Source organism: Ambystoma mexicanum, chromosome 8 (assembly GCF_040938575.1).
Source record: "Ambystoma mexicanum isolate Mex_15411 chromosome 8, UKY_AmexF1_1, whole genome shotgun sequence".
NCBI lineage: Eukaryota > Metazoa > Chordata > Amphibia > Caudata > Ambystomatidae > Ambystoma > Ambystoma mexicanum.
In genome coordinates this window covers 1125343050-1125367186 of record NC_090929.1, presented here as the reverse complement: position 1 = coordinate 1125367186, position 24137 = coordinate 1125343050, and the positions used below count along the sequence as shown (strand labels likewise).

The window sequence follows — 24137 nt, the reverse complement described above, 5'->3', positions numbered from 1 at the left end:
GTCTGCAAGGACTTCAGGGACAATTGGCCTTGATGGTGCACCTATGCAACTCTGAGGGCATCGATGAGGCACTGAATACACAACTTACTGAACCGTACAATAATCCCCTTACATGAACACTAACTTCAAACAGTGATTTATTCAGAACCTGACATACACTGATCCCCAACTCCACCACCCACCCCACATGCTGACCTCCAGCACAACCTCCCACCCCTCAACCTAGCACCTGGAGATGAACCCACTAGTGCAACCTCTTGTCCCCCTTGTCAGCAGGCATTTCGGCATGTGCTGCACAGCGCTGTGAGGGCCTGGGTGGGGTGCTCATGAATGAACCCTCAGTAGGGGTAGTGGATTGTGAACTCCCCTGTGTGGCTCCACAGTCATGGTACATGGTGAGGTGGGCCTGGCCATGGCATCAGGGGAGAATGTCAATTGTTCAGCCAATTCACCCACCCTCTGGCTCATCAGACACTGGCTTGCGTTGCTGTGCTCTAAGCTCCTGCAGAGCTTGCCATGGATTTGGACAACCGGCTGGCTGCCACCTGGATACAGTCCTGCATGGCCTGAGAATGACCCAATTGTTCCTGGGCTATGAAGTGAATCTCAGCCTGCCTCTGCTCCATCCTGTTGAGACGGTCCAAGATGGCCTGCATAGTGGGGCCAGGCAATGGCTGGGGTGAATGGCCACTGCCATGGTTGGCCTGCTGCAGTGGAAGGGGGGAATGTAGCTGTGCCTCAGCCTGGCCATTGGAGGAGGATTCATATGGAGTGCATGGCATGATTCCTGATGGGAAGGTGGGGTGTGCAATGGGGAGAGGCGATGCAGGGGAGAGGATTCTGGGGAGAACTGGCAGGCAAGGGAATGTGGTGGACTTGAAGTGGGGATGCAGAGTTTGACAGCACGTCTGCTGTGTCTGCTGGGATTGTGTCGTGTCATCAACACTGAGTCTCACATGAAGGGCTACAGTCACCCCAGCTGGGGTTGTGTGTTGCCCTGTGGCCTGTGGTGCTGTTTTCGTGACAGTCTTCTGTGGATGCACCATGGCTGTGTCCTTCCCAATGCTTGTTGGGCCTGTGGATTGCATACTCACAAGGTGTCTTTTTTTGGGTGGCACTGTCCCACTCACAGGACTGGCTGGTAGTGTGCGCTTCCTGGCGCTACTTGATGCTGGTGTCCTGGAGGGTCTGGCAACATCATCCTGTTCCTGTGTGTCTTGAGTGCCTGTTAGGGTATAATTCATACGTCCATGAACACATTGTTGCTGAGGTGCATGGCGATACAACATTGGTTGACACTTGTACATTTTCAGAGCTGTGTATTGTTCCTCCGTTGGGGGCATGCATCATGTGTCTGCCACTGTGTTGGGACCATGTATTGGGTAGGGGCAACCAGGAGGAGTGTGGTGCACTGCTTACTGTGGATCTGCAACCACGGCAGGGGTTGACCAACAGGGTGTCCTGTCCAGAGGCTTTGATTGTGGTACAGCAGTAAGGTGATTGCACTGCATTGAGTTGTGTGTGAGTCAGGTGGACGTGATGACAGGCATGGAGTGTGCAATGAGTGCCTCCGTTGCGCATTGCTGCTGATGGGCTGTGTGTCTGACATTTATGCACATGCTATTGTCATAGGGCCTCATTACTACTTTGGAAGCAGCCATGGTGCTATCAGCACCATGGCTGCCTCCAAAATCATGTCCGGGTCCGGGTTCCCTGAATAGTGAATTACCGGACCATTCTGACGTTGGAAGGCACGGTATTTCCTCCTTCAGGGAACCCGGGCCCGGTCCTTCCCCATTCCCATTCGAGCCCCCCATATGGAAAAACCAGACGTCCAGAGCGGGTCCCGCGAGGGGACCTCGTAATAGTGCCAAGTGGGTTTAACGGTGCCGGCACCATTACCGGCGCCATTAAACGTGTTCCGCACTAGTCGTAACGAGGCCCATATGGTTGCATGATGTATGTGTTGCCTGTGCATGGGTGGTCACCATGTGCCAAGGGTTGTGCTGTGTGCATTGGGCCTTCGGGCTTTGCATGGCAATGGTGATAGTTGGATGTAATCCCCTCCACTTCCTACCCAGCTTCCTTGTATTTGGGTCATTGGTTTGCTGACTGGTATCACAGTGGACTTGGACCTGGTCTGGATTGTGTATTCTGGCTGGGGCACATGTCACTTTGATGGATTTATATTCTTAGCGGCATGCATGCAGGGTTGTCCATGTATGGACGCACATTTCATACAGGTACTCACTAGATTCTGCTTGGCCACTGTCTCCAAACTCTGCAGGGCCTACGCCCACGATGCCAACCATGTGGATGATGCTGGCGACCATCTCCTCCCACGGTGTGAGAACAAGTGGTGCTACAGTGCCACCTTCAGTGGCAGCTGGCTCCCTGCATTGTATAGCAATCAGGCTATGTACTCTGGACTTGAGGTCATTCCAATGCTTTTTCATGTCAATCTCATCGCTTTGGGCATTTCCTATGGCCACCGCCTTGTCCCGGATGTGTGCCCATATTGTGTGTTTCTGGTGGGGTCTGCTGGTGTTGATCGCCATGCAACTCATTGAAGTGAGCCACCACCTGCTCAGCCAATACGGTGAGCTCCTGCTCTGTATATATAGGTTTCCACATTCTCAGATCCGGCACCCCTGGCTTCCCCTTTCCACCCGACATGATTCCACAGTACTCCTAGATAGCATGTCGTTTTGCCAGTTTTTGAGGGATTGTGATTTCGAAAATGGCTGCCGCAGTGCTTCGTTTATAGGCTGTGGCATTCCGTCGATGGAAACGTTTAGCGGAAATTAAGATGACGGAAATTCCAGGGACGGAAATTCCGGGGACAGACACAACGGTAACGGTAAATCCTCTAATTATCAGTGGTAATTCTAAGGTTGGATCCGGTTTCTTTGGTAACTCTGCAAGGCTGAATTAACGTTATTGCCAATGGCCAGTGCACGTGCCCACCAGGTTGTAATTCTGCAGTAACTTCGCTGATCAACAAAGCAGTAACAGTAATTCCGATTTTGCAGAGTTACCACCCGTTTAACGCCTAAACCGTAATGAGGCCCTGTGTGTATGCAGTATCCATCTTCTGTAATTTAGCCTCTGTGTCTACTACCATGCATTCAGTCTTTTCTTTGTTCAATGCAAGACCATTTCTTATCATCCAGGTTTGTATAAGATGATATATTTTATTTAAAGTCTTTTCATCCTCTAGGTGATTGCCAGACAAAGGGATGACACATTGCGTGTCATCCGCGTAATTCGTGAAGGCAACACCGTTTTCTTCAGGGAGATTTAAAAAAGGGACAGTGAAAATATTATAAAGTGAGGTGGATAAATGAGCCCCTTGTGGAACTCCGAAGGCCAGGAGCAAAGGTTTTGCTTCTGCCTCCTTGCTACACACTCTGCACCACTGGTTGCTCAAAAGTGAACTAACCCAGAGGGCAGCACTTTCAGAGAAACCTGCAACATCCTTAAGCCCGACGACCAACAACCCGTGGTCCACCAGGTCAAAAGCCGCAGATAGATCAAGTAACATGAGCATAACGGTTTGCTCCTTGTCCAAGATCTGTAGTAGTTTCGATTTCAGATCCAGCAGGGCTGTTTCCATCCCATGCCCCTGCCTGAAACCTGACTGTCATTTGTTAAGAATCTCATGGGCGTTCAGGTGTGTCGATATTTGAGTATACGCTACATGGTCCAACATTTTCATCAGAAATGGAGTATTAGTGATAGGCCGGTAATTTGATGGTGTTTCAGGGCACAAACATGGCTTTTTTAATAGTGGCATTATCCAAGCTTTTTAAAGATTTGTGGGAATGTTATTTTCTCTAAAAGATGCATTAACAAATTTGCAGCATGGGGGTACAGGCCTTTATGACCATCGCCGGGCAAACATCCCCTTTGCAACTAGTCGGTTTAAGGTTATTAATGATTAGACTAAATTCCGATTCTGAAATAGGTTATAGTGGCATCTCTGATGTGCATACTACCGCATCCGGAGTGTCTCCCACACGTTTATTCATTGTTTTACTAATCTCAATATTGTGCTTTATTCGGTTGAGCTTATCTAGCATGGATTCCTGAATAGGCGAGCACCAGGCAGCATCTTTAACAATTGTGTCTATTTTAGTCGTACAATGTTGTTCCAGTTCTCTTGCCAGCCTCTCACTCGCGCCAACGTTCTTTCGCGGAGCGCGGCTCCGCAAGATCACGTTGGGACGAGATCTCGCGAGACCGCGCTCCCGCGATCACGTGACGTCCCCACACACCTCCTTTGCTGGGAAAAGGATGGATGGTCATTCCATGACGAAGTCTGCAAACTTGCTGGGTTTCCATTTCTCTCTCTGTGGTCTGCCTTGGTCTGGAAGCAGGGCAGTGTTGCGGGAGCACTCTTGGGGAGGTGCGGGTAATTCAGGTTCTCCTTGTCTTGCCCTGCGCTGTAACTCTCTGAGTGGGGTTGGGGAGTTGGTGTTCGAGAGCTCGGCGCCGTAGGGTATCTCCAAGGCATCTCTTCCTGACTGGCGTGGGTTTTCGGATGACTCTTGCTGGCCTTGATCTTCTCCGGTTTCCCAGTGTGGCTGTTCAATAGCTTCTTTCCTACGGTACATGGCCACCCTTTCTAGATTCCACTTCCTTCCGTCACTGGTGCAAATGTGGTTTGACCCTTTCGCAACGACTTCTATGGGACTGCTGTATCTGGAGCCAGTCGAAGTGTCTTTGTGGGGAAGGCGTATCTTGACCAGGTCGCCTCTGTTGACCGATGTGTGGCGAGCGGCCTGACGCGTGTCCCCTTGAGCCTTCATGGCTTCTTTGTTCCGCCGCATGCAAAAGACTATGTCTTCCATGTCCACATGTTCGTCAGCTCTCACTTGATGGAGCCACGGTGGTACCAGTGTGGATGCTGCCCTTCTCCCCTGAATACAGCCCTGAAATCATACACTAGTAAAATCCTGAAGCCCAGCACATGAACAATTTAAAATACTAATTTCAGCTAAAAACATATTTTTTAAAACGAAGCTGAAATTAATGAGAAGGTGTAAAACTAGTCAGAGGGAGGTGAATATAGGTGAACAGGGAGGGTGTAGCGCATGGCTGAAGGCCATACCCTGGCCACCGCGGTCACCAACCCTAGACAGTGGCCACGCGATTGGAGGCCAGGCCTGCTCTGGGTTGACCAGCCAAACCAGTGGCCACTTTAGACGCACAGTAGCCACTGTCCATGGCAACAAGCCAGCCCCAGTGGGAATTGTAGATATGTTGTTTTATATTATTAAAACAACATTTACTGTACCCAAGATAGCGGCTTATGAACACAACAACACTGCTGCTCCACGATCACTTACATTCTTTATCTTAAAACTGTAACTATAGACTTGATTCGCTGTCCAGATCGTGGTCTGTAAGCCTTGTGGAAGGTGCCCTAGGAGGGTTGGTGAAGTTCCTCTTTTCCTGACACCCCGGGTCGTAATGTGTACTCTCTGCACACGCCCCACTGTTACTCAGTGGGCTATAGCTGGGTTGGCAGCCTGCTGTAGTGAGCACATCAATCAACATCTTGTGAGGGCTCTGTTGGGCAAGAGCCTGGTCTCTCTGCACTGACTTTTCCTCTGAGTACCCAGGGGGCTGTGTGCTGGGTGTCCCACGACGCCCTCAACATTGACAGTGTAGAGGAGGCGTGGATTATATTTCAGAGTCATTGGGATGTAGGAAGAAGCAACTTTGTGCTTGCCCAGGATCAGTTACACCTACAATAGAGGTACAAAGAGGACTGAAGGGCCTCACTGGGTGGCGGACACATTACCAGTGCTGCTTCACTCCATGCGTTGCTTAGAGAAACCTAATCAATACTGTTGAGGCCAGCTTTTTCAGCTGCATGTGAAGTTTGATGTAATATAAGGTACTGACTGCTGCAAATGAAAGAGCGGGGGGCAGAACAGAATTCTGCAACAAAGGAGCAAAGTAATACTGTTCAGAGCAGCTTTCCCTCTGAAACTGCTTCACTAACATCAGACATGGCTATTAAGGGTGGTGTGCATGATAGTTAACTTGGGGCACGGTGCAGCTCATCTGAGTCCCGTCCATCAGTGACTTAAAACAATGTATTAGTGATGGCAACAACAATGGCGTGTGCCATTTTGACTGAAGTGGGGCACTGACTTATTCAGGGGTGGCATGAAGTACAATCGCACACACACGTGAATAGCATTAATTGCCTATTTGTCTCCACTACCCATATCTACTTTAATTACTAACATTAGTGTCTTACATTCCTGTGTTTAAAGTTTTAAAGATCATAGTTTAGGATAATGGGGTGTCACCTGGCATGGCCAATTAGATTCCAGGGGTAGCACGTGCAACCCGAGGCCACTCCCTGGACACGTCTATGGGCAATAAACAGCTTTCATGCCTAATAGATATTCTAGCACAAAGCATTTTTGAAAACATTAATAAGTGTAGAGGCTGATGAAGCCAAACAAGGGTTTCAACCGTTAAGGACACCTTTAGTAAGATTACGCATCACGTCTTCGCCCTTATAAGAGATAATGTGAAAAATCTGTAGAAGTAGGACTGTTTGGACGACTGGGCTCCGCCACAGCTGATCATAATGACATTACTAAATTATCAGAATAAGGACACCATTCCCTCCCCCTCGAGAGGTCACAGTAACAACATCAGAGTCGTCCATTCACTCGACACAGATTTCAGTGTTTCAACTCAGAAGCAGAGGCAATGAAAGTTAAATGTATCTTGGTTCCAACAGCACGACTTAGTACTGTTGTTGAGGGCAAAAGGCATTTTTTCAGTAATCCTGAGTTGGTCACACATTATATTCAGTCATTGATGAAGTTAGGCCATTTTATTTATATTATTATTTGAAGTGTGGGCCTAGCTCGAGAGCAATGGAGCACTGCACAGGGTGTGGGTAGCCAGCGTCTGGGCTGGCAACTTTTAACAGTAGCACAATACTGTGAGTTGCAGTCTGTGAGTCCATCAAGATTAGTTCTTGGTCAGGTGTTGTTCAGAAATCCCCTTTTGAGAGATTTGTGAAATTGGAGAATTTTTGGGTATCAAGTCCCAGAGGGTGGGTGTGTTACAAGAGAAGGATTGTTAGTTACTCTTCTTTTAGTTGGTACATTTTCTGTGTGAGGAGTGTGTGCCCCCGGATATGGGAAGCTTAGCTGTCCGGTACGCTGGTGTGCTACTCGTGACCGCTTTATAGATGTTACAAGCAGTGTTGAACACTATCCGGACCTGAAGAGGAAGCCAATGTAACTTATGACGGGTGATTTGGTCTAAACTTCACATACCCTTCATATGGCATGCTGTGGCATTGTGTGCTGCTTTAACAGGAGCTAAGTGAGCGGCTGCGAGTCTTGACAGGAGTGCGTTCCCCCTCGATGTGTGACACCACAAGGGACTGCAATACGGTTCAGAAGTCCTGCGGCAAGATGAAGGATTTGATTTTGTGAAGTGTGGAGATTTGGAGCAGTGTGTTTCTGGAAAGGCAGGTTGCTTTTGATGGTGAAGCCGAAGGATTTTGCTGAATCCAAGAATTACGCATCAAATCCTTCTAGGTGCATATTATTGAGCCATTGTTGGACGAGTTGCTCAGCAGAGGGACTGATGAGGATGGATTTAAGTCTTGGAGGCGTTAAGTATGGGGTAGGCATCTCAAATTCAGGAATGGATGATGGCAAGGTAATCGCGGAGACGACTAATGTCCTGTCAGCTTTTTACATTCATGTACAAATGAGTATAGTCTGCATATTGGTGGATGGCTACATTGAGATCTGGGAGGAGTGTGCCCAGAGGCTCCATGTAAAGGTTAAAGGGATTGGTGAGAGGATGCAGCCTTGAGGGACTCTGTATGAGACTGGGAGTACATCAGAATGCACTGTGTTTATCTGGATGGCCTGGTGTCTACCCAAGAGGTAGCAGGTAAGCCAAAGTTGAGAGATCAAGGAGGACGAGCCGGCATGAGTCACCCTTGTCCATTATTTGATGGGCATTATTCACCACCTGATGATGGCTGTCTCGATGCTACACTTTGGGGTGCCCCCTGACTAACAGTCATTTCAGAGGTGCTGTTGTCCCATTCTGATGAGTCGTCGTGTAGTGTCTACTTTTTCCAGGACTTTGCTGATAAACGGGAGATTTGTAATGGGCTGGTAGTTGGCCCGGTCATCTTGATCTAGGGTCTTTTTTTTTAAAGAGGTTGTATGAGACCAGTCTTGAGGGTTTCCAGGAATGACCCTTCAGTGAGGGAGGCATTAATGATGCTGAGGAGTACGTTGGGCCCTGGGCCCATCAATTGCTTAATGATGCAGGCTGGTATGATATCGTGAGAGAAGGAGGTAGGTATGATGGAGGTCTGGGGGAGAGACAGGAGAACATTTGGCTCAGAGGGGCAGTGTGCATGCTGGGATGCAGGGCGGGCTAACGTTGGGGGAGGTTGATTTGTTGATCTGTCGGATTTTGCTATTTTTTCAATGAAAAGTTTGTTGATTCCATTGCATTTTTCCTGAGTTGCTAGGACATCTGGGTCAGGTGAAGGTTTGGTACAATGCTTTACTACTTCAAACAGGGCTTTGATCCTGTTAAAAACTTCCGGGACGGTGGTGGAGTAGTAAGCAGCTTTGCCCTCTGTGATTAGAATCCTGTGGTTGTTGCAGAGAAATTTGAGGTTTGTGTGATCTCTAGGGTTACTGTTTTTGCACTACCGTTTCTCTGGGGCTCTGATTGAGCATGTGTTGGTAGCGAGCTTGGGGGCATGCAAAGGGGTGGATGGTTTTATCATTGCAGATGTATTTGAAAATCCTGCAATGGCAGAATTTTCTTAGGAATTGCATTGTTATCCTACACCTTTAATCTTTGTAGAAGGGTTTGTTGGGATAGTTAGTGTCCATTTTTTCAATTGACATGACATGATGTTACTCATGTAATTACTCTATACGTTTTCTTAAACAAAGTTTCATGCATTATGTGATGATTACTGGAGGCTTGTGATTTCTTGTTTTGTAGGCCATGTTTCATGGTTCGCATCTGACCGGTGTGCGAATTGGGAACTTCCTTACTCCACTTGGCAGGGGTGATTTTCTCAATTTCTGCACTGCACTCTCACATGACTGATTGTGGCCCTTTCCTCCTGGCCTAGAATCACAAGGCCGACTTAAAGATAATTGTACGACCACTGAACTCGCAAAGGGATCAGTCTGACATATGGCTACATCTATCGCAACCTGACCAGTCTTTGTGAGTCAATGACTGGAAATGCTACTAAGGGCTTGATTGGCCTTTGAAATGCAATTGTCTAACAGTGCTTCCCATCCCTAGCTTAAACATAGATGGGCATAGTGGGCAACAAACTCGGTCAAGATGGACATGCAAGTGGCCCTGCCTCTGACCAACCAGCTTACATCAGGTTTGAATTTACCATGCACTACACCCTCCCTTCATGCCTTCTTAAGAGCAGCCTTACAGTGATTTCTATACTTAGTTGCCAAGGAGGATGCCTGGGCTGCGCACCTGAGATTTACCCCAGAGTCTCTTGAAAGGGGAGACCACTGAGGTCTGTGGTCCACAATGAGGCCAACAGGAAAACCTTCGAGCAACTGAACATTGAGATAAAACCGTAGAGTGCAGACACAGTAAATGGTGGATGTTGCCACCTGTGAGCACATACGGAGCTAAATGCTCTGGGAGGTTACATTCCACTTGCTTAAGCAAACATAACCAGTTTGAAGCCCATATTAATGAAAGCCGAGCAATAACCAAACCTGTGTCCCTGCACTTGGTAACAATTTCAGTTTGAGAGCTCCACTCTTCTGTCTGCGAACCCACTTTGTGGCTTTTGCTATACATATTAAGGAGCAATACATGCACTGTACACTTTATTATTTGCCAGTGTTACTCCTCCACCTCCCTCGGGGTCAGCCACTTCTCCAAGCAACGTGTTGGTGGTAGATCTCTTTCTTCGGCCGGGGCCCCCCCCTCTGCACTGAATAGGACGAAATGACCGAATAAAAATTACCGACCCCACCAAAAGACCTAAAACACACACCACGAAAAGTTCTAACTAACAAAACTTCAAACTTTTCGTGGTATGTGTTTAGGTGTTTCGGTGGTGTCAGTATGGGGCTGGGGGTTGTCCCCTGCAACACCCCACTCACTAGAGAGAGCGGGTGTTGCGGGGGACATCCCCCCTGTCCCCTGCCAGAAGAAAAAAAAGCCGGGGGCTGGAGGGTGTGTCCCCCTTAACACCCCACTCATCACTATACTATACAGTGATAGTGTGTTGGGTGCTACGGGGGACACCCCCGCAGCTCACCCGAGCAAACAAAAAGCCGGGGTATAGTGTATAGTGAGTGGAGGATGCGGGGGACAACCCTACAGAGCTGCCCAAAAAAAAAGAAAAGGACCCTGTGGTGCCGGTTCCCGATCATGGAAGTGAAAGGGAACCGGCGCTGCAGGGACACAGCACGAAGGAAGGAAAGGTAAGTAGGGTGGTGGGGGGGTGTTGTAGGTGTGTTGTGGGTGTGGGTGTATGTATGGATGGTTGTCTATTGGATGTTAGCATGGGAAATGTACGAACATTTGTAGTGCATACATTTCCCATGCGAACATTTCCGTCACAGACTTTTCCGCAATGGAAATATCACATAGATCCTCTGGAACAGCCTCCCTGCCCCTCTTAAACTTGAGGAGAAACACTCTCGGTTCCGGAAGCACCTCAATACCTTCCTTCTTGCTTGTTCCTTCTCCCTTCTTCTCCCCTTCTGATCTCTGTCTGTTTCTGCCCTGGGCACCTTGCTACCCTCTGACTTCAGGTCCAAATCCCTGCCCACCCATTGGCACACCATCCTGCCTCCTGGCAACCCCTGCACTTGGATCTGTATCTGTAATCCTACAGCCCCTATCTGAACTTCATGACACTCGTTGTCGGTGCTTAATTCTTGCACTTGCCACCTGCTGGCCACACTACCTGTTGTTGCTTGGATTATATGTTTAGCACTTCCCACTCCTCCCCTCCCCTGTGCACTCTCCCCCTTCCTTCTCCCCTGCACGTGCGGATTCTCAATGTCACTGGTCCTAGTAAGATCGTTTGTTCTTGTCTTCCCTTGTACCCGACCATTGCCTCGTTGCGCCTTGAAACACTTGTTTATGGGCGCGATATGAATAAAATATATCATATCATACGAAAGAAGTCAACTTTGTTGATGGTGATTCCTTTTGGTCATATTGCCTAGGGGGAAATCCCAATTCAACATGCGTAGCGACAACTTGTTTTCTTAGATGTTTACATCTGCGTATGGAATTAATTATGAATTACTGCCGTTGTAATTGTTGACATGCACTGTGTACTTTATTTTACATTGCATGATGTGTGAAAGGTTTTGGCTCCCAGGTTGCCGGATGTACTCAAGATGTCTTTTTTTATCTGTGCTTGGAAGAAAATGTCCTTCAATGATGCTATGGCATATGTTTGATGTTTATTTGTACAGTTATATACCATAGGTTTTAAAGTCTTTTATTCTTTCTCTTTCATTGTTTTAACTTGTTCTTAATGACGCAAATGAAGTTCTTATATTGTGTGGATGGGGGTTGACTTTATTGATTTTATTGTAATTTCACAATAAAGTTTAATGTTTTTTGTAAAGTATGACGTTTCTTTGACCAAATACAAAATAAAAAAATAAAAAAATTAGAAATCTGAATTTTTGCATGTTCAAAGGTTCCGTACTTTCAAGTGGAAACAAATGTACATAGGTGCGAACGAATAGGTAACACTCATTGGCAATGCCAACAGTTTTGCCTTTTGTGTAGACAAAGAAAATATATTTGCCCGGTATTGCCGTAATGGTACAAACTGGCCATTAATGGTAGCAGCTGGAAAATGGTGCACATACCACCGAAACTGTTGGCTTTCCCAATGCTTGCTTTTAATAGGACCTCATCTGAGGACAAACATAGTGCTTATACATCAAGTGGCTAAAGGTAGACCTGGTTAAGACATATTTATTACACCAGTAGCACGTTTACAGTACTAATTAAACCATTAGCTTCCAGAAGACTGCTTTGAAAAAACTCTGGCAGGCACTTTTTGAAGTTTGATTTTAAGACTTGATAAATGTAGCCCAAAGACATCACAGGAGGGTGTGTTTTAGGCACAGAGGGACAGTAAGTGAATGGTAATGGCCATAGGTAGTCAACGTGTAGATAAATAACCAAGCAACACCTACACGCATTGTACAATTGTACATGTCATCTCTCCCTAGCTGTGCTCTAATGCATTCGTTTTGGCTTATATTATTGTCAAAACTAACTAGCATTAACAATGCCTAAATATTGGCATTTCAGTAGCCATTGGTAAAGCATTTGCCTGGCGCTGCCGTGGTGGTAATAACTGGCCATCAATGGTAGCAGCTACAAAATTTTGTGAGTACCTGGGCATATTATAGCAGTGCCTGGCAAATGCCTAATACTGATACAGAAGCCAAAACTGTTGGCGTTTCCAATGGTTGTTTTTAACAGACTTCATTAAATGACATGCATAGTCCTTATAAATTGAGTGGCTGAAGGCAGACCTGGTTAAGATTCTTTTTTTAATCACACCAGTAGCCCGTTTACAGCTCCAATTAAATCATTAACTCCCTGGAAAACCGCTTTAAAAAATCATGTGCAGTCACCTCCACCACAACGGTTGATGGTAAGGCTTGATAAAGTTAGCTCAAAGACATCCCAGGAGGATGTGTTTTGGGCGATGAGGAGCAAGAAGTGGTTGGGAATGGCCATAGGGGTTAGCATGGTCAATGTGTAGGTAAATAGCCAAACAACACCTACATACGTTATGTCCCTCCTCATGCCATTTCTCCCTAGCTGTACTCTAATGCAATAGTTTGTGCCTATAGGTTGGGCTATAACGCCACTTAAGAGCCAAAGCTAAAAATGAGAAAAAGTAAGAACTATTCATACCCAGGTGCATTGTAAAATGAATATATTATTAAATGCACTGGTTGTAGAGTTTTTACCAAACTTTTTAAAGGAGAATTTACAAGCTGTCCTCTGTAGGAGTTGGGTTCAATCAATTGTTTTGTACTGATGCAATCTTTGAAGATCCCCGAGTTCTCTGGTGGACTCGACACCCATTCGTTATTTATAAAACATACCTAGTGATACGGCCATCATGAGTAACTGCTCTTGCTTTCCCTTTCTCTCTCTCTCTCTCTCTCTTTCTTATCTGCAGGTACTCGAGGCTTTCCTCCCCAAGGGGGCCTGTGCTTCTCTGCCTGGTTCCTAGTAAGCAGGTTTGGTGAAGCCTCCGATGCACATCCTATCCGGTTCCTGACCATCGTCCGCCACATGTCCCGGGCGGAGCAGCAGTTTGTCTGCCTCTCCATTAGCATCTCTTCATCAGACCACTCCTTGGTCATTTCCACTGAGGAAGAGGAGTTCCAGCTCCTTGGTGTGTTTCATTCATCAGGTGTATTGTTTGCTTTGGGCCGACCGTAGAATTAGGAGGGACTCCCACCATATACGTGATGCAGAGTCTTATCGTTCCATGGGCTAATGTATCCTAGATATCATATATTAGCTGAAACGTATATTATATGGCTTTCAATGCACCTATGCACTTTTACGGGAGCAGGATTCCCCAGAGAAATCTTCAAGAATCAGGGCTTCCTGTTCATATCAAAGTTGGTGACTAATCTTAAAAACATGTCTTATTTGTTAAAGTTTGCCAGGTTTGCCTATGAAGATTTAAATGCTGCATTCAGGTGAATCTCCATGAATCAGATTATCCATCCTTTAATATAAGGACTGTGCAATTAATCCTATAATCACTACCTTTGTTCATACTTCGATTAACTCCTTAATTGCTCTACAAATCCATACCACATCCCATCTCTTAATTCATCTACTATACTGAATCCAAACCTGAACACCAAAGCATAATTAATCAGAGACGCAATCTAATCATTAGTCTGACCATCAGTGCATCATCAATGAGAATCCCTCTACTCACCAGAGAAGCTATAGTTCAGGTAAATTTGCCATCAATTCAACCATTGTTCCAAATATCGTTCTCTCTATCAGTCAACTGACCATTTAAAATTGTCTCCGTCAGTCTGACCATCCATCCAACATTACTTGTGTCAGTCCAACCAACAGCCAATACACGATCCAGTTATAATTTCCTCCATCATTTCAACCAGCAATCATCCATCATTCCTGCTTTAAGTCTAAATATTCCTCCATGTATCATTAATTTAGTGGTTAGTCCGTTCATTTCCCCCATTCCCTACTATAAATCCTTCTTTTGCTTCAGCAGTCAAACTAGCCCTCATTTCCTCCAGCATTCCCTCAATTTCTCGACCAACCATTATTCTCTCATTCCTGCTACACATTATTCAACATTTAACTCCAAGCAATACAGTAGTGCCTCCATTATTCACTCATCAGGCAATCATTCCCATGGAACCACCCAAAAAGTCCAAAAATAAAAAACAGTTTGGCATATTTGCCTGAATTTTGGCTATACGAAAAGCTTGCATAGCCTAAGAATTCGAACAAATATGCCATAAAATACATTACAGTTAAGGAGGGCAGTGGGGACTGCTACACCTGACTCAATAAAGTATAAAATAAGCAATTTTGAAAAAAGCAGACTTTGCGGTGCCAGTTCCCATACACACAAGTGAAGGGCACAGGCATTGCAGAGGGATGTTGGAGACGGCCGCCCACAGGTAAGTAGGGGTTTGGGGGCAGGGGCAACCCCTGAAATGTTCCTGGGAGAGGCGACCGAAAGTTATTTTTGGAAAATGTACTATTAGTCTTTTCTCCCACAAACATTTCAGCCACAGGCTTTCGACCCAAATCCCATTCACATCATTCATCAAACCATCAGCTCAAGTAGCAACTGCTCCATCATTGTCAACCATCACTTGTACTATCAATCAAACCACAAATACTACCATCATCCCTCCCGAACGCTAACCTTTGACCTCCCCTTCTTTTCATACAAATACCTAAACATACATAGGTTCACACAAGTTTTCACCAATCCATCTATTATTCCCTGCAGCATTGCAGCTATAATTCCACGTATTATTCCCTCTATCAATCCAACTATTATTCCGCATATCATGACATCTATCAGCCCATCCATAATCCTCGCCATCTATTTAACCATCCATTAGTACAATCACCAGTCCATCCATTCATTGGGCCATCTATTCAGCCATTAATCGACCAATTAATGTCCTCAGTCACTGGATTCAGCACTGAAGCCATCAATAGAAATGCCCATTGAAGCAAACGAGAGTGCATCCACCGGCACAATTCTCCATTGTTTTGATTACTAGGTCAAGGTTTGGTCAAGGCAGTTAATCAACACACGTATCCAATTAATCATTGAGCACACTGCACCCATCAATTCATTCAACAATTAATGTATAGTGTATCCTATAGGATTAAGAGTGTGACGAATAACTTGGCCATTTATAATGTTTAGCAATGTTTAACATGTTTAGAAGGGCATAAGTCAGACAAAGTCCATTTGTTGTGCCTAAAGTCCCTCTTTTACAAAAGACGGCTTTCATCACTAATTGGGATCCCATCCCCACTCTGCTAACTGTGACCCATTCCTCTTTTGAGCACGTTCCTGTCTGAAGGGGCAGGTGGCTCAGAAGAAGAAACCCTTCTGATGGTCTTCATGAAAGAGGCAACCTCTCGAGATGTTGCAGCATAACTAACCCTGCTTGATCTTCAGAAATTCCCTTCATCTCTTCCATGTTAAATTGCACTGAAAGTTCAAATCCTGTCACATCCATGAACCCATAAGAGCTTGCACAGCTTTGTAAGGCTTAAGTGCTGGAAATCCAGGTTTTCTGAGAGGGGCAGCTATGTGTTCCAAGATCTGAGCCTTTTTACAGCTTCACAACCTTAGGGATAGCCCTACTTTATAAGGCCTGAAACTGTCAAGGCTATTTTGTTCTGTACGAAATCTATACAAAGGAATGTGCACATCTCCATGATGTGCGTACACTACAGCAGCACTGTGCTTTGTAAGGCATGGGGCCTTACCTTCTGACTTCTCTCCTGGCCCTGAGACCAGAAAGATATATGTGCCCTGCTGGCTACCTCTGTTGTTTCTGCCCTAAAATTGTAAGGTTCATTTTAGCTGTGGTGTTCCTCTATCCCTAGCATCTTTTTATAGCCTGAGGTAGAGGCCTGCTGGCTAATATGGTCTGCGCCCGTAATATCTATGCAACACGGGAGATGCATAGTAACGCTGAGAATATCAAATCTGGGTAGCTTGAGGGATGACTCTGCTGTCAAGTGCCTCTTATTGTAAAATTCTGTTGACCAGAGGGTTTGCTGCTCCATTAAGTACTTGCTCTGTCTCAGGCATTTGCAAATAGTACCTTTGTAATGTTAGGGGCAGCTCTGCTACCTATGGTTCTGGCCTGTACAATCTGTTCATCCTCAGTGATATCTCGATGTCCAGCATATGGACCCGTACATCGGCATAACCAGAGGGATAGTTTTGATCTTTGGTGTCTCGACATGCAAGATCATTTTTGACATAGGTCCATCTGTGCTATCTGTGACCTCTGATTTTAATGTATGTATTTATTCATGGATGACTGACCGCTCTGCTGCAGAGACCTGTGCCTGTAAGAACTATGTTACTTCAATGATGGCTCTGCTATCGATGGTTCAGCATTCAAAATCAGTTTAATCCATGGGACAACACTATTATCTGGGCCTTTACAGTCAGTGGGGTTCAAGTCTGTAAAATGTGTAAATCATCAAAGAGGGATTTGATGTTTAAGAGATTGTGAAATGTATGTAACATGTAGAAATACTGCCTCAGGCATATGTCAGTAAAATCTGTTTGACCAGAGGGATATGCCTGATCTCTTAGACCCATTCTACGTGAAACAAAGTTCTGCTGCCTGAGGTCTTAGCTTTGAACATTTATTGAATCTGTCTGAGCCTGTAAAATCAGAGCATTTGAGAGACAGCTGTGTTGTCTGATGCCAACACAAACCTCAGTAGATAAGTGGGTGCAATGTTCTGGTCTCACTAGTTTACAGGGTCTTGTGTTCTCTCTGTACAGATATGATGGAACTTGAAACCTTGGATTTACCATTGCCTCCTGCTCCAAGCAAGGCGCAGTTCGATGTCTCCAGGCTGCTGGTGGCTCGACAGTGGCAGCACCTCTCTGTGGTGCTGACGAAGGACGTTAAGCGAACCTGCACTGTGACTGCTTTCATCGACACAGAGTTTGTGGGTTCAGCAAAAGTAAGTAGTTTACTTTCTTTCCTATGATCACACTTATCAATCATTCTGTTCTCTTATGATTTTGTCTAGCAATTAGTATTATTTTTTTTATTTGTATTTGGTTAAAATAAACCTTTACAAAATAAACAGTTACAAAATCACATATCGTAGTATCATCATCATATTTAAAATTTCAATATAAATTTCCAATCCTAAAACACAAGCATGCTAAAAATAAAACACATCAAAGATCATTAATCTTCCAGACCTAATGATCGCTGTTATTTCTCAATCTAAGCTGAATTTTAATAGTTCATCCTCAATTATTTTCAGAAAATGGACTAATGCAAAAATCAACGGTGTATGTAAACCCACCATCAATCTATTCCATAGAAAGTCACTCGCATCTACAAAGTCAATGTTAACAAATTTCATTAGAGGCGCTGTTCTAGATAACCTAAAGTGGATACATTCAAGTAAAAGATGTTTAAGTGTTTCATTAGGTTCAGCACACCCTGGGAAACAACATGAACTATCACATTTATTATCCGGGGTACACCTCCAATGTTTTACCCTTTCCCTTGTGTGATACTGATTTAATCTGAATCGCATGTACTGCGAGCGAGCATGTTTACATGGAAACATAACAATATATGTACCATTCAAATCCCTTTTTTTTTGGAAATGATGCATACTCCGCATATGTAGAATAATATTTAATGGATTCAAGAGTATTACACCAGTCAGACTCAAACTATTTTTTCTTAACCATCACTGGTCTTTGGGATAAATCCTCAACACTCAGTTGCAAGTCTAATAAAACTTTACATATTTTGTTATCAAATTGTCTTATTGAACCATACTCTTCACCTTTGATTATTTCATCAAAGTACTGATAGACAGAATTTTCGTTGGAACTAACATTTTCACATAGTTATTAAGATCTCTCCATTTTTTCCTACATGAAAGTGAAATCAAACCAAGTTCATGCCTGATTATGCAGTTCAGAATAGAAAGTGAGAGTCCCAGTACTGTTTTCAGCAAACTACCCTGAATCACATCAAGATGTTTGTCCAAATCATTAAGACATATGTCAAGACCATAGAGTATTATTGGTTCCACCTTTAAATTAAAAAATATTAACAGTGGATGCAGTGAAAATTTACAATATTTTATAAAAATAAACTTCATTTGATTATTCAAAGATTTTGTTTTAACCTGTTGTGCCATAACTCATTAGATGACCTCATAGAAACCGTATAGCCCAAACATGTCATCTCTTTTATTGGGTCTATTCGAGTATCATTCAATCTCCAGATGTACCTCTTTGATTTATTCGAAGTACCAAAGGCCATCATAGCAGTTTTAGTTGGATTAGGCTTCAGGTTATGTTCATGTGCAAACTGTTCAAAAAGTTCAATTTTAACCTGAAGACCTGCTGGAGTAGAGTTGGATACAATTATGCCATCAGTAAAGGCTAACCAATGCAGCCTCAGCACACCACACCTTGCGGAAGACACCCTAGGATACAACCACAATTCATCGATGTCATAATACAAATTAAACAATAGGGCAGCTAAATTGCAACCCAGTTTTACAACAAGGTATGTCCGTATAACTTTAGCTATTTCCCCTTCACATGATAGTCTAATCATATATGAGGTATCTTTATGGAAATGTAAAAACCAGTATATTAGATGTCGTGGTATACCAAGAGCTAGCATTTTTTTCTAAAACACATTATGAATTACAGAATCGAAAGCATTGGTCATATCAATACTAGCTATAGATACTGAGCCAGCACCTTTCTTTTTTAGACTTGCAAGAAGATGTGCTATTGCTGTAGCATTTCGGGGTGTACCATTTCTCTTTCTAAAACCAGTTTGATATTTAGAATAAGAATCATGAGCAATGGTGTGTTTTTACAGCTCAAACAAAATTAAAATTGAGAACATTTTTTGCAGCACTATCCATAAGTGAAATAGGATGATAAATTTTGGGCAGACAAGGATCGCCCTTTTAAAAATAGGCACAATAATAGAAGTTACCCAGGAAGCTGGTAGTTTAGAGGTAGCCATAATATTGTCAAACTTGATTTTTAGTACACTAGCCCACAGAGTTGGATTAGCTTCGTAGGCACAAGGAGGAATTCCGTCAGGCCCTGCTGCCTTGGAATGATTGAGTTGATTGATCGCCCATTCAATATCTTTTATTGTCCAGTTAATTCTTTTTTCAACAGGACCCAAATTGCAATCATAGGTACAGTTCCTAAATCGAATGGGCATTGAATATTTATTCTTTATAAATGCTTCCCACACATCTGCAGAGAGAGATTAAATTCATACATGACCTAGTTGGTGCAGATATTGATTGTCTAAGTGACACCCATATCCGTCGTGAATCGTATCTACAGATAGCACTTAATAGTTCATAGTTTTCCTGATTGTATATCAATATTTTTATTTGCCTCATTGTATTCTTAAATTTATTAATGATTGTTTTTTTCTGAGTCAGATATTCACCCATACTTAAGTTCAGTTTCTTCAAAAATCTCAAAGCACAATTTCTAGTTCTTTTTTCCGACTGAACCTTATAATTGAACTGCTTATTTGAATGGGTTAACCTGTTCTTCTGTTTTGCAATAAGATCCACTAAAGAGCTCTTTACAATAATTGACATGATATTTTCTTGGTTATTAAAAGTTATACATGAGCTAGAAAACAACTACATTTCTCGAACTTATGTTGAACAAGATTCGCTAATTTATAAGTAATAACGTTATTCCATCTCAGAGAAATATTTGGGTGAGCACATTCAAGTAGATGCAACAGTGGATTGGTTCCATGCAGTGAAAATTGAATATCAATGTATAATTCAATGGGTGCATTGTCACTAAATTACATTGTATGTATAATCACTGGTTTAATGCTTAATTCCATTGAGTGTGACACACGAAAATAATCGATAAGGGATGACATAGAGCCTCGAGACCATGTGTAATTCATTGCACATTTTTTCGTACTCTACATAACACAATCCCCAATCTTCCATAAATTGTGCCCATTGATGTCCACTCTTACTAGTCCTGTTCATAGCACCATTATGACCAATTAATAACCTATTAGAACAGCAAGCATTGAAATCACCACCCAAAATAATATGAGCATAATACCTAGTAGCTGATACAATTTCAAAGCATTTGTTCACTTCACTGAACATGTTTTCGATCAAAAATTTTCGAGGGTTCCAGTAAAGATTGACCGACGTCAGGAATTTCTGTTTCTTTTCATCCAAGATAACCCCCACCACCATAATATACTGTGCGACATAGACAAGCTCTGATGAGCAGTCTATGCAGTTGTCAATTGCAATTGCCAAACACCCCATTGGCCTACCCTCTTTACCTTTGAGTGCATTAGATGAATATGTACAGTAACCATCTATCCTAAGGTCATCAATTTTCATGGTTTCTTGAAGGAGTATCAGTCTTGGCTTTTGCAATGGAGTAAATTGCAGTAACCATTTAGAAATATTGTTAAATCCACAGGCGTTCCATGAAAATATGGATAATATGTGGGACTGTTGCTAATTAAAAGTCTGATTGTTGTTAAGCATCGCCTTTAGCATGGGTTCAACCCAATTTAATGCTTTATTCCTTGTTGCCAAAGACATCAATTGGGTTATGCACAACTTTTTGGCAGATGCATTATCCAGTACAGCACTCGTTAATGATGTTTCAGTTTTGATTATTGAAGATGTATTGTGCAGGAATTCATAGGTTACAGAGTCATCATTGAATGTATGTAACTTAAGGCCAAATTCCATAAGCTCTTGTTGATGTGCCCAGATGAACTTCAGAATACTCACAGATGGCACATGACATGTCATTCAATAATTATTATCCTGATGTAAAGCAATATTCTGAAAGTCTGCTGAAGACAGCATTCTCAAAGGTGGGATCTGGGCCATTGTTTCAAGTAGATAACTCCTGTTGATGCGACCCCAGCCAAAATTTCCACTTTTCCCTCCAAGCCAATCATATACACCAATGTCCCTTTTGGAGGGTCCTGACAATGTGATGCAATATCTTGAGCCCATTACTAGTGCCTTTTATGGAATTCCCAGCTACACCGATTTGACCAGATTCCAGTTGAGGCAGGGCATAAACAGGTTCTTGTACATTATAACAGGCAACCATTGTAACATACCCACTTGTAGTCTCATTGCTACCCTTCTTTGTTTCAACCTCAAGTCCTTTAATTAGTTCCTCTGCTGTCATCATACCATCTTCAAAAGCATGTATCAATACACTCATTTTGTCAAATTTCAAACAGTTTGTAAAGGGAGAACCTACATCTCGATTCGATTCATTCTGACATAAATTAGACCCAGAATCATCGACCACAGATCGCCTTGGCCGATTCCGTTCTTCATTTACAGCCTTATCTTGCATTTCTTTAACAGTCAGGGATCGCATTACTGGTACAGTTCCTTTCTTTACAGATGATAACATACTATCAGAGTCATTATACATTCAACCCTGTAATTTAAGATCATAGGGTTCATTTCCCCCAATAATCTGAAATTTGGCCAAACCATTCATTATGATATTAACTTGCTGTGGACTACAACAACCATCCATCCCTTCATTAACACCTTTTTTTAGTCCTCCTTGAGCAGATACATTCCCTGATTCAGTAATATTATGCTGGGATTGTTTCGGAGGATACTTACTATCTGTATGGTCTATATGGTGTACAATGGGAGCTGAGGTCATTTTTATGGTTTTTCCCGGACCACTTACAATAAGGAAGTCTTTGCGGGATTCCAGACTATCAGTAGAATAAATTGGAAACAATAGCTTTACACTTTTGAGTATATGAGCATTCATTATTTGTCTCATTGGGTGTAATTACATTGATATTCAGCGATGGAGTCAAAGCACCCTGTTTGCCTCCTTTTATAAAATAATCATTAGGCTGGGATTGTCTTTTCACCAAATCACCATGGCTAGTCTTTTCGATCGTTTGGGCAGTTTTTCCTGTGAGTAGTGATTTTGCTAGTTCCTATTTTTGGAGAATTACACTTTTCTCCGATAGCATTTTTATTTTGCTTTGCCACTTTGTGCCTCAGTGCATCTTGACTTTCTTCACATCAATTAAATCTTCATCAGCCAGGACAATAGAATCAGTCATTTCGGTACTATTTAAACATACATCCACAATATTTTGTTCTTTTTTTTTTTTAATAATTCAATGCCCGCTTTTCGTTTATTTTCAGCGCACTTTACTGCACGGCTCTGTAGCTTTTTCACACGCTGTGACGGAAAAACTGTCTTCTCTGAGTGAAGTTCTTCACTCGAATCTTCAACTTCCATCTGTTCAATTATATTTGTGAGAACCGTTGGGCTATCTGGTAACCCATTGGTTTCAGATGGTTGTGATAAGGTGTTACACCCAGAGTTCAGTTGAGTATTACCATTCATAATGTGTAACATATTTTTCATTTCCGCAATATCCTTAGACAAGGCAACTATTGTACTTTCAGATAACCCGGAAGATTGTGTGCCTTTGTCAACGACACTAGACCATTTTAGTTTCACTTTGTCATTAGCGGAAATAGAAAACTCAGCTTCCGAATTCACACCATCTTGAGTACTCTTATCAACCAGAATAGGCATCGGACCGATTGGTGTTTTAAATGGTTCTTTACAGGTGGGTTCACTTGACGCTCTCCCCATCGCAAACCCCTCAAGCCTGTTTATTTTTGTAAGAATCTCTATCATGGTTGCCTTAATCAACCTGATCTCATAATGGGTAAAGTCATGCCCTTTATCCAATAGGTCCAATATACGTATAATGACAGGGAAGGTACACGGAACATCTGAGTTTACTGGAGAGGACGCCTTTGTATTAATATCGGTGTGTTCAAACAAATTATCTCTAAAGTTCATAGTGCATGGAAATGATCTTGGAGGACTATGATTAGTATTCCCCCATTGGGAATCACTTTCATCCGTTAATATTTGCTATGCCCCTTTGACAACAGCAGGTGGAATCATGTCTTCCAAATCCATGTCTTCTATGCTTTTAACATTAATATGCCTGTTCGTATCAACAGAGAAGTCTGATGTTTTACTACGGTAGGGTCGAGGCACTAACAGAGTTAGAATGCCTATAGATAATCTAACACGATCATTCAATTCACTCAGCTTCTTCATGTCAATCATTGAATGCTCTTTCAAGGAATTCATTGAGTTAAATATAACATCTTGAAGAGAGTCGCAACCAAGTGCTGCATTGGCCTCTGCAGATATAACTCCAATCAGTGGATGCAAATTAGTTTTAGATTCAATGCCTGTGATTAGTTCACCACGTCTATCATATATGTTGACTTCATTTCCCTCATGAGCATGTTCTTGTACCGTGTGCTTAACTTCACCACCATGTGTTTCAGATATTGTGATTGTTTCTTTGATTGCATCGTTACTCTCCATTGGAGGTCATCCTTCATAATACCATCAATTACAGGATCATCCATGACTTTGGTACCAATCGTATTACTCAGATTTATTTCAGGTTAAGTACTTTTCCCAGGACATACTCGAGCATCAATATTGATAATACCAATTAAATCACCAGGCAATAAGGTCCCAGAACATTTGCCACTACGGAAACCAGACGCCATTTTACTATCGTTGGTCGGATGTGTGAGTGTTCCAAATACAGCTATATTTAGAAGCAGGTATGTTTCTTTATAAGCGTAATTCAAACACAATATTATAAGTAAGCAGTACCTCTTGCCACCAGCCTCCAGCCCTCCACCCTAAGAGCACACTTGAT

The 24137-nt window shown here is 43.2% G+C and overlaps 1 protein-coding gene across 4 annotated transcripts in view; it reads left to right on the top strand.

Moving 5' to 3' along the window:
• Window positions 1-24137, top strand: part of WDFY4 (WDFY family member 4) — a 1820746-nt gene that overhangs the window by 641562 nt on the left and 1155047 nt on the right. For all 4 annotated transcript variants that reach the window (XM_069611160.1, XM_069611162.1, XM_069611161.1 and 1 more), the window contains 2 exons: window positions 13253-13471; window positions 17132-17316. In XM_069611160.1, coding sequence (XP_069467261.1) covers window positions 13253-13471; window positions 17132-17316 — 404 coding nt within the window. The remainder of the gene's footprint in view (window positions 1-13252; window positions 13472-17131; window positions 17317-24137) is intronic.